The sequence below is a fragment of the Apaloderma vittatum genome, unplaced genomic scaffold, assembly GCF_000703405.1.
Source record: "Apaloderma vittatum isolate BGI_N311 unplaced genomic scaffold, ASM70340v1 scaffold35769, whole genome shotgun sequence".
Classification (NCBI taxonomy): domain Eukaryota; kingdom Metazoa; phylum Chordata; class Aves; order Trogoniformes; family Trogonidae; genus Apaloderma; species Apaloderma vittatum.
In genome coordinates this window covers 30000-41608 of record NW_009736481.1, presented here as the reverse complement: position 1 = coordinate 41608, position 11609 = coordinate 30000, and the positions used below count along the sequence as shown (strand labels likewise).

Sequence of the window (11609 nt, the reverse complement as noted above, 5' to 3'; positions counted from 1 at the left end):
ACAGTATTTTAACTATTGACAAGAACTATGTTTTGTAAAATACGTCTCTTCTAATGTTTAGGAAGGAGAGCTCAAAATGAGCAGTTTCTTTCATGAGCTGACAGAATTTTTGGGGAAAACACAATATTCGGTTATTATTTGTGAGAGGTGATGGAGTAGCCCTGTGGTTATAAACTGATGGCACAGTGCTATGCTTGGCTGTCACTGAGAGCCTGAGCTAGTGTCAGGACCTGTGATACACAATCTCTTTGAAATTTGGCGTGGGCACCAAATTATTTGCTGTCACAGCTTTAGCTCTGGGGATACTGAGATTATCACATTTTTGTCCTGAGGGCCCAAGTAGAGGTAGGGTCATAGGCTTGTTAGTGATGATTTGGAAAATGGGTTGGGTTGATTTTTGGTGTGTTGATAATGTGCCCAAGTTAGTGCAAAGAGATTGATGCAGGAAAGAGCGTAAATGTGCCTACTTTTGCTTTGAAATTTCTTCTGAGCATATTTTGTAGCATGTTTGAAAGGAAACAGTAACAGCTATGAAGAGGCAAAATACTAGATAGTAGCTTTTCAACAGGTAGAATTGCTGCTGGGGTTATTGGGATATCAGAGGAGAAATCTGATCTTGATTTCTCAGACACAGCTTTCACTGTCTTTGTAGCCCAGTTTGTCTGCTTTTGTTTTCATTTTTCTTTTCCTTTTCTGAAATGGAAATGCTTTTATGATAAAAGTTAGAAAAACTGAGACACAGACGTCTTCAATCATAAAATGTAGTTTAAAACCAAAATTTTTTTTCTGAAATCTTGCTAACATTTTGTTTTAGGGAAGATCTTTCTTAATAAACTGACAATAAAAATTGAGCAGGTCAAAGACATTGAAAAACAGCTACCTTTCAACACATTTTCATTTGCAGACAGTTCAGAAACTGGCTTTCATCATGTTTGAAGGAAGCCAGGCCTTATGAATCAATTAGGATTAATCAATATTTATTTTTGTCCCTTACAAACCTTTAAAAGAACTAGACTGACCCTGAGTTGCCAGGAACCTCTAGTAGCCAGGGGCAGATAATGAAGTTTTTAAAACAAAACCAAACAACCAACAAAACAAAAACAACAACAACAAAAAAACAAAATAACCCCAACAATAAACAAAAGCCTCAGTAGTTTGTTCTTAAGAACTTTTCTAACAGGAGGTGCAAATAAAATGAAAGATAAAGATTCTAAATTATGTTTTAAATTTTAGACTCATAATACAAGGAATCCCTCTGAGCATTTTCTGTGTGAGTGTTCTTACAGATGTGTCTGTAATGAGACAGCTTGAAGAAGAACTTGTAGAAGAACAGAATAATGGCTGTGAAAGCGGGCTAAAAGTGGTAAAATGAGCATAATAATCAGCCCTGACACCCCATCCCACCCCAGTCTTACAAATAAGTGTGGGAGTGAGAGAAGATTTTGGGAGGTAGCTGAAGGTATTAACAAGGTGTGGAGAGGAGACGTGCTAGGATGTGTTGTGATCAGCACGATTGTCCAGAGGACAGGACTCTGCCCTCGCTCTTTCAGCAGACCTGTGACTGGTACTGGAAAGGTTTAAAGAAAAAATCACAGTGAGAGGTAAAAGTCTTCACAAGACTTCACGTGGGACAAGGAGGGAGAGGAGTGTGCCCTGGAAGTGCTCGCAGCGTTGCAGCTGGGGCCTTGCCCAGCTGTGTGCTTCCAAAAGGAGTACGGGTAAACATCTTGGAATAATTTCTGTGGAGTGAGTGGTTTGCAATGGTACCCAAGGATATTATCTTCATGACATTTTTCTCCAACAGTTAAGAAATTGATACTAAACCCTACTTAAGTAAAAGATCAAATTAAGGAGAATGTTTCTGTGAAGTGTAGCATTTATTTAATAAAACTTAGCAAATAAACATAGGCTCAAGAGTCATCACAGATAATTAATGATTGATTTTCATATGTTGTATTTAACTATCCCTGATAGAGCTTGTGCTTTGGTTTAAATGTTTCAGCAGTAATATTTGCAGTACAGCAAATTTTAAATTGTATGCAGTTGTGTATATATTGAACAGATTATGGATGTTGGAAGCAATGCAAACTTGATTTGCAGATTATTTTTTTCTTTAGTAGCATAGATTGTATGTTTTACTTTGTCTGTGTTTTACTTGCAGCAGTCATTTTATGTTCAAATAAAACCTAGAAAATGTATTAAAACATCAATATTGTGTTATTAAAATGTGTGCTGCATATCATGGAGAACATAACGTTTGACGCTGTTTATACTTGTATGAGGCTAATTGAAGCTCTCTGTTTCAACTGCTAGGTTATTTCTACTTTTATAAAAAGTTTATGGTACTTTCTCCTTTAGTGTAATGACTGTAGAAATGTAGAAGGCTTGGAAAATTGTCAGTGTTATCGGGGTTTTACACTTAATGAAATTTGTTTAACTGTGCTCAGAATGATTCCTCTTTGTGGTACAGGAATGTATAAACCTAAATCACTGCCTTAAATATGTAGGATTTTAAGTGTTTAGGGAGTGTTTATTTTGAAATTGTTGTGGTCGTACTTGAAGTGGTTTTTAACAAGTTTACTTGATCCTGATAAAATCTGGTTATGGCAGAGTGGAATATGGGAGAGAATGTAAATATTTATTAGCTTTCATTGAATTTACTTCTGCTAAAGGTGGGCTATATTTAGAGTAGTGTACTTTATTGTAATTTGGGAAATAATAGCAATAAAAGCTAAAAACATTTGTGCACTTATGCAAAATCGTAACGAACAGTAACAAACACTCTGAGAGTGTACATACTTATCTAAACCAAAAAAGCTTTGAAGGGACATTATGGTAGATAGCTTGTAAAAATATTTAGATTGTGTAAAGTTATTTGCAGAACTGTTTGTAGCAGGATAAAACTATGTGTTCACCTGATGCAGTTCCACATTTCAGTGTAGTTGGGTCACTTCTCTGCAGTGTTTATTCTTGTTGAGAAAAGAAATAGTTTACCACAGGAGCTGTGCTGGAACACTTTGTTCTGTCAAGCCTCCTCTTTGTAGTGTGCTGCTGGTCCTCTAGCTGTTTTCCTGTACTTAGAGTGCGGTGCCTGGATGGCTCATCTGCCTTCTTGCATGATCAGTCCTGCTCCAGTCGTGATGACTGAATGCCATTTCCAAATTTAGATGCTCATTGGCAAATAGATTTTTTTTAATTTTTTTTTTCTGTGTTCAGTTGTTCTCTTAATCGATTTACTACACCCACTAACTTTTTCCACCTAGTACTCTGCTATCATTTTGCATGCTTTCGGACAGATCAGTGTTGAGTGTCTGGATTTTTATCCATTTTGGCATCTGAGTACAGAAACTACAGTACATTTTGAGAATCGCTTAAATGGTGACTGCCCAGACCTCAACAAGATACCTTGCCAAAATCCAAGGGAAAGGACGTACACAAAGGATACCGTTCAAAATGTTTGACAAATTTTGAAAGTCCCAAAATTATCCTTTCTCATCTGCACAGCTGAAGGACAAGAGGCTGCCATGAAATGCTGTGGTGACAGCTTGTTTGATGAAGGAATGTCAAGCAGCCACTTGCTTCTTGATTTGTGAGAAACTGACCAAGGCTGTAGATGCACATGGGTGCCCAGTGCCTGAATCCCAGTGCCTTATCCAGAAGAATATGCACAATACCACTTATATGGGAAAAGAAACTGCCAGACATTAACTTTTATTTAAAAATCATTTGTTACTGCTTGCTCAAATATGCTACTTTCATTCCTGTTTCCTTTCAGGACTCTTATGTTGGCCTGACTGAGCCTTTGAATAGTGTGGCTTCTTCCCTGGCCTGGGTGTTGCTTTTTGCCTTCACGAGTTGTTCCCTTATATTGCTCAGTCTCCTTTACACTGCTTAGTGTAAAGGATAGCCTCCTTAGAGTACCGAACACTTTATTTATTTTTTTTTAAAAAAAAGGAAGGTACTCTTTCATCAAGATGTGTGTATTGCAGTGGGAGTGCCTCTAGTTCTGCCTGGGTGTATGCTGCATTTTGATCATGGAGGAAATTAGTTCATCAGTACAAATCTCATCAAGGTTTGTTTTTTTTCCAAATAAACCTTGGCTAGGCAATTTTATCAGCGTAAATCATAGTAATGCTTTTTTCTATAAATAACATTTTATCAACATATTTTTCATTCATAAGGGATGAAAATAAAAATGAGACTTGGGCACTATGTTGTACCAAGCAGTTTACAACAAACAAACCCTACCTAAAATGTAAACACCTAAATGTCTTTTGCAACAAAGTACAACACAGAAAGTTAAATCAGTTAGTCCAAAGGAAAAATAAAAGTATGTGGGAGACCTGGTCTAATAATTTTGGAATGTGGGTTCTGGTAATTCTCCTTGACTCCTTGGTTTAGTTCCCATAAACACCCATACAAATTCCAAAGAGGTGCCATTCTGTTAAGTTACAGCAAAGCAATTCTGAAGTGATTTTCTTTTAGCTAATGAAATAAGTATTTTTTTCTTTGGCGATGTTATACAGAGCTAGGGTGTGTTCTTCTGGGTCACAACTGAATGCAGCTGGATTGCCTGCCAGATTCTTCCCTTTCAGGTATCTAATTTCTGATCTGAAAACTGATCGGCACTGTAGCTCTGCTTAGCCCTGTCGGGATACATCCATCATAGTCCAGAAGTAAACAGGGAAAAGTGAAAATGGGAGGAGGCTTTGGCAATTGCATCCTTTTTGGAAAGAAGTGTCCCTGTAATTTGGAGGGGAATTTTCATGTCTCTTAAATGAAAATTAATCTCAATATGTCGTTTTGCTGTTGAGAGAAGGAAAAGGACGCAGAGGCTAAAAATGGAAGTTTCCATAAGTGAAAGATTAGCATAGCAATATTTTCTGCAGGTGCAGCAGTGCTAGGAGTAGTGAAGGAGAACTTGACTGTATAAATAGGCCTGAAGAGCTGAAGGAGGTTGATGCACTAATATAATCCTTGGAGCAGGCTTGCCCCAAAGTGCTGTCCTGCTCGTTTTCGACTGCCACCCTGCCACACGTGGAAGAGTCGCTGTTTCTTTGTTCTGCAGCTGTGAAACAGGCTCTGTTGGGAACAGCAGTTTACGGCAAAGTCCTCTGTTGTACCTGTTGACCTGACAGGGAAAATGTAAAGTTTATCTGTGTGGACTGAACTCCTTTATCCCCTCTGATGTAGTATGCTGTATCAATTTCCAGAATTTCCTGGTGTCGTGGTTTAACTATAGCCAGCAACTGAGCACCACACAGCTGCTCACTCGCTCTTCCCTGCCCCCCTTCCCCCCACATAGTGGGGGATGGGGAGGAGAATAAAAACCAAGTAAAACAGTTAAAGAATTGAAATAAAAATAAAATAAACCCAAGGGCAGACAAGTGATGCACAATGCAGTTCCTCAATCCCTGCTGACCGATGTCCAGCCAGTCCCTGAGCAGCGATCGGCCCATCCCAGTCGGCTCCCCCCGGTTTATATAGTAGGTGCTATGGAACATCCCTTTGGCTACTTTAAGTCAGCTCTCCTGGCTCTGTTCCCTCCCAGCTCCTTGTGCATCTGCTCCCTGGCAGAGCATGGGAAACTGAAAAGTTCTTAAGATAAGCACTACTTATCAACAACTAAACATCAGCGTGTTACCAACATCGTTCTCGTGCTAAATCCGAAATGCAGCACTGCACCAGCCACTAGAAAGAAAATAGACTCTATCCCAGCCGAAACCAAGAGGCCACAAAAAAAATAAAAAGGTTTGTCCATATGTCAGGCCTTCCTTAACGAGCGAAGACCTCACAAATTTTGCAGATGTGTGAACAGCAGAGAATTAAAATACTATTCTCCTCATTGCAGTTTTGTTTCTTCTTGCACTGTTTATAGTGTCGAGACAATGAACCTTTTTAGTAGATTGTAAAGCTTTTTTTTTGGTTGTGATTAAACATCTGTCAAGGATTTGTATTTGTGAGGATTTTTTTGCATGTGTGAAAAGGATTTTGAAGCATATGTACTAGGGCCCACATGTAAACACACTTTTTACCTTGGGATTAAAATTTACAAAAGCCTACATTAAAATGTCTGAGGAACAGTAAGGTGCAGTCTGCCCAGTTTGATGCATGTTACTTGATGTAAAATTTATACAGGAGAGGTACAAAACTAGCAGAAGCAAAAATTAAATTCAGCCTGACATACATCAGTCCAAAAGGGACATAGAACTTTTCATCAAAATGAATTCAGAATGAATCCTTCATAAAATACTCCGTGAGGCTGTTGCTTAAACAGGTATTTTGTGAGCTGCCCGAGAACGTCCATGAAAAGCTTTTTTTCCTTGCTTTCAGGGATGATCCTTTGCCAGTTTTTACTGCTGTGCTCAATGGAGTATGTATTTGTCATTTAACATGAGAGTGGTACGACTCGCCACACCTTATATGTAGAGTTTGTCCTTAGGATCACTTTTCTCTCTCAGAAAGCATGTGTATGGTTGTTTTGCTGTTGCAGGTGACAAACCAGATACAAAAGCCTTCCTTACCTGTAATGGCCAAATGATTTAAAATAAGAACAGAAATGCTGATGCTATCAGTCTCAGCATTATTGACTGTTCCTCCTTTCCATTAGGGGGAAAATGGGAAGATGCTGTGCTGTGAGCAGTGCTGTTAGGGCTGGCAAACTGCACAAGCTGGTGGAAGTTTATTTTTCGTAGCAATATATCTAACTGCAATAGAATCAGCAGCTGATATGCCTACAGCGTATTACTGAGTGGCTTTTCATAAGAGATATCTCACATGTTGAGGTAGGTGACGTGACCTAACGTATGCCTTGAGCTGTCATGGCTGTGGAGTTAAGTTGCACACAGATCTCCCCAGGTTAGTTTCAAGTTAGGAGCCGGGGCTGCTATTCTTTTCTAAAACTGTTACTTCACAGAAACTTGAGAGTTTCTGGTGGTTGTATTTTTGGAGTTTTGTGGCCTATTTGTTTTCTCCTCTTGGGCTAGCCGGAGAAAAAGGAGATTCTACAGCAGCTGCTGCTGCCGTTGCTGAAAAATCTGCATGGTAGTGTCATGGTGGTGTTGTAAAGCTGGTTGGTGCCTAATTGTCTGTCGAGTGCATTTCATTAGAGAGGCTCTATATGCCCAGTAGTCAGAGCTGTAGTGGGGAAAAGTTTGGTCTGCAGTTTTCCTTTGAAGTTTGGAGATGGCATCTCTTATCTGAAAGAGGTGAACTGTGAGAAGTTGTGGAACATTTTCAGTTTGATTCGTTTGTGTAGAATGCAGTGAGCGACTTCTAGTTAATTACTTGTGTACCTGATGACCAATCCTTTAATGTGTAGAGTCTAGCATTTGTGCTAAATATGTATGGTACTCACTCAGAATGTTAAGCATATATGTCACTGCATAGTCTCTCTTTTTCTCTCTCCTTACCCAAATACATCTTTTAGCACTGATATAAAAGCGTAGCCATCAAGTGAGGACAAAGTTAGTTGGTTTCTTTGGCTGCAGTTACCGCTGTCAAGTTAGTAGGAAGCAGTTAGCTTTCTGTGTAACCTTAAAAATTTATGTTTCTTATCGTGTAACTTAAAATACACAATTTACTTTCTTTTTAGTGTTTCCTTAATGCTTATTTATGTATTTTCCACATTAGGTTAGCCTGCACAAGCCAGAAATTAAACTGGAATCACTAAAAGAAGACATTAAGGATTTTCTGAAGACATCAGGTTTGTAGTGCTTCGTTGATGCATTTGTGAATAGTATAGATCTACTTAAGAACATATGTGATATGCATGATAAAAATAGTTTGTGCAGCTTGGTATCTTGTTGCTGACAGTAGCCAGAAGCAGATATTCAGTGATACCAGATTATTAAACGAGATAGAGAAAATTAAAAAGGAAAAAGTTCTTGGAATCTGACAGGATTTTGAAAAATGTACCATGCGACAAAGAGATTTTATCTTTTTGTAAGATACTGGTAATGTTTTTTTAAGTTTTGAGTCGTATAAGAGTTCAGTTGCTTCTGAAAATGGAAATTAGCATTCATGGAGGTACTTTTTAAGATTTTACCATTAGTTAAATTTCCAATTTCCATTAGAAGTTGGAGTTTATGTAACTGTAATGTGAAGATCTGATAAATGATAAAAGGTTTAAAATAATCGGGAACACTGCATCTCTTACTTATTTTAATAATATGATGGCTTTGAAAAAAATAGCATCTAAAGATGCCAGTTGTATTGTAATTATTTGAACAGTAGATGGAAATAAGGGATAGTCAACCTTTCTACAGATCTCAACTCGCGGTTTTTCCTGTCTAATTAGATTAAGGTTTCTTGGTTTCTTCCTGTCTGGTAGGTAGACATGAATTGAGACAGGACAGAAAACTTTAGTGACTGCAAAACAACCTCTGATTCATGTTCTGTTAGTATTAATTCCTGAAGTTGTCTTCTGGATATTTTTTTATTTTAACAGGTTGGGAAAAGAAACTGCAGAATGCCATTTATAGCGAACTCAATGTGTGAGTTTATTTAGTATTTTTATTAAATAAGTTCTGCTCACATGATTTGCTTTTGAACTATTTGTATATATAGGTGTATGATGTGTTCCTGTTATCTGCAAGATCTGTCATACCAAGGGTACCTGCTTAATTTCTGTTTTTAAAGTGCAATTATTTCTTTTTCATCCTAGTGAAAATACTGGACATTTTAAAGAATTAATGAAACAAGTATCACCAAATTTATTGGTTAGTTTAGGAATTTCTTTGTTGTTTTACTTTCAAAGGTACCAAGAGTCATCATAAATTATTGTGTAACTTAGGTGATTGCTGCAAATGTATTTTAATTATTTTCAGATGCTTATGACAGCATTGCATATGTTTATTGTATTATTTTAAAAAAACTTCAAGCTATTGGATCTTGACTTACTAGATCGGTGCTCGTAATGCTTTGCATATGGTTATAAACACTGAAATTTGTGGAATTCTCTTTTTATTATTGTTCAGTGAACTTTGGATTAGATCAGACTTCTGGGAAGCATAGGTTGCCTTTATATTCTAGCAAGGTGGAAAAGTTAATTTCATGGCAGATATAGCCATAGATGCAACTATATAATAAGAAATGTGTATGAAAACTTATTTATGCTAAATTAAATAAGCTTGTTAGAGTTAAGCAGATTTGAACAGTGTGTCTTAGCAGGGGAGGACTTGATTCAGCAAAATACTTGTATCTCTTAGTAAGGTCTTCATCTTATGTTTCAAGCAAAAAATGCTTGCCTGTCTTTTGGACTAATGCTTAAACTGTCTTTGAGTTCAGGAAAATAAGCTGCAAATACATGAAATTAGCACTGGAAAAATGAAATTAGCTAAGAATACCATAATTTCATGACCATTGTGGAAAAGCCAAGAAACAGCAGTGCTGAAATCTGTTAGTATTGGTTCAGTTTTGCACACTGGCACAAAGTTGTCCAGAACAAATTACTTGCAAGTACAAAAATGACCTTACCAGTTAAAAATGGGAAAAAATTTGGAGACTGTTTCCCAAAATTATATGGTAGAATCTGATTGAACACATTTAAACAAATGAAAATTTGGGCTAACTATGAGAGAAGCTTTGCGTAAATTTTGTTTCCTGAAGGACATGTGAGACAGTTAAAGTTAAGCAGAATAAAATGTTTGGCAATAACTGATTGGAAATTATCTGCACTACTGCAAGATAAATTACTGTTTTGGTTTGGGGTGTTTATTGGTTTTTAATTTTTGTTCCAGCTTTTGTATTTTGGCATAATACAGTTTATGAATGGATATTTGACTTTAAGTCAACACTACCAAGTTAAATTTGCTTTTGTCATGTACATGTTCACTATTGGTTTTTAAAAGGAAATCCTCTGAAAAATATGTTGTCTGTTGAAAATATATGATATGCTGGATAATAACAGTTTCAGGAAGTTATAAAAATGATGTGATATGAAGAGGACTTTTAAAATACCTGATTCGTTCCTAGAATTATTTGATTTTTATTTTACAAATTTGTGACATTGAGGAAGTATTAATTTTAATATAAGAAGAACTCATGTTGAAATGGTGTTCTTACATATATTTGTATTATTTGTGTCCATAGAAAGGATAAAGAGGAAATACTTCTAAAAATAATGTTTAGTTTTGATCAACATACACAGTGGTTTTACTAGTGCTCTCATGAAAGAAGTTATGTTTAGGCTTACAAATAGAAAATTAATTAAGCAAAATAAAAATATGAACATTTAAAATATTCTGTACTTTCCTTAAGGTTTCCTGCACCCTGTCATCCTGCAGCACCACCTGAGCATATGAAGGAACCGTTAGGTTATATGAGGAAAGCACAGGTTGGTTGTTGCTGTTTTTGCTGTTCGTGTCAGATATTTGATTAGACTATTTGAGATTTACTCTGTATAATGATATGGTACAATTTCTAGGTTTTACACCTTAGAGAAGACACGAATTTGTAATTACATCGAAGTTAATAATGATGTTGTATGTGTGACATTTTTACATATGTACAAAACCCACTCAAATAATTCTCCAGCCATGAAAGAAGTAGGATATCGTGGCAAGTAGGTGAATAGTGTAGAATAGGGACAGTGTGAAATACTTCAAGGAGGAGAATTTGATTTTGTTGGGAAGAAGTAAAAAGTATAACTATAGGTCATTTCACTTAGGGTTACAGCAATATTGTTTTGAAAGAGACACAGGCAGGTAGTATTGCAATGAAAAACAACAGGCTGCAGAGATAGTGATAGCTTCAGAAGGAAGAGATATATTTAGTACTTAGAAATGTGAAAGAAGATGAAAAGTATAGAGCTAAGGAGCTTAAGGCATTTTGAAAGAGAATAGGATAAACTGGGCTATAAAAGATTAAGTAAGTATTTTTGGTGTCAGGGAAGAAAATATTTTTGCTTCGTTGCTTTATTGTTTTCATCAGTATATGCCATTTGAAACAAATAGAGAAATCCACATAGAAATGTAAAAAAAATGCTTCAGGAATATGATCTGACCAAAATAACTGAGGTAAGGATAAAATTATATTTAACTCAACTGTGACTAGAAATATGTTACAATATTTTTTTACAAGGTATTCAAGAAATTGTGTTACTTTTTCAATCATATTGTTGCTTGTTCCAGTCTTATCTTTCTGCCCTGTATTTCAGTCTTTAGCATTTGAGGACAAAGATTATATTAAACAACTCTTCTTCTGTGGTGTGAAATATAATGCCACATTTTACTGCCTGTAAATAATCACTCTTATCAGTTTACTAATGTGAAAACCACAGAGGTATATCTATGTGTACATTTGTCTAATATTTTTGAGCTAATATTTTTGAGGACTGTTTTTTTAATAGTTTAGGAATGAGCAAGAGAAATCCTATCATCACTAGTTTCAGAATTTCATAGTCCTATTTCCAAGAGTATTAGGCATCCATATCCTCTGGGGTGGGTTAACCCTGGTAGGCAGCTCAGATGCTTGCTTACTACCCCCTCCAGTGGAAACAGGGAGAGAACTGGAAGGGCAAAAGTGAGAAAACATCTGATAAAGACAATTTAATAGGTAGAGCAGAAACTGCAGTGCAGGCAAAACACAGTGAGAATTTATTCAGTGCT

At 36.6% G+C, this 11609-nt stretch overlaps 1 protein-coding gene across 1 annotated transcript in view; it reads left to right on the top strand.

Moving 5' to 3' along the window:
* Positions 1-1233: 1233 nt before the first annotated feature.
* The window catches only part of LOC104279639 (TBC1 domain family member 19-like), a gene marked incomplete at both ends in the record, with an annotated part of 39098 nt that continues 28722 nt past the window's right edge, over positions 1234-11609 (top strand). The window contains 4 exons of the mRNA XM_009876979.1: positions 1234-1363; positions 7633-7705; positions 8450-8495; positions 10261-10336. Coding sequence (XP_009875281.1) covers positions 1234-1363; positions 7633-7705; positions 8450-8495; positions 10261-10336 — 325 coding nt within the window. The remainder of the gene's footprint in view (positions 1364-7632; positions 7706-8449; positions 8496-10260; positions 10337-11609) is intronic.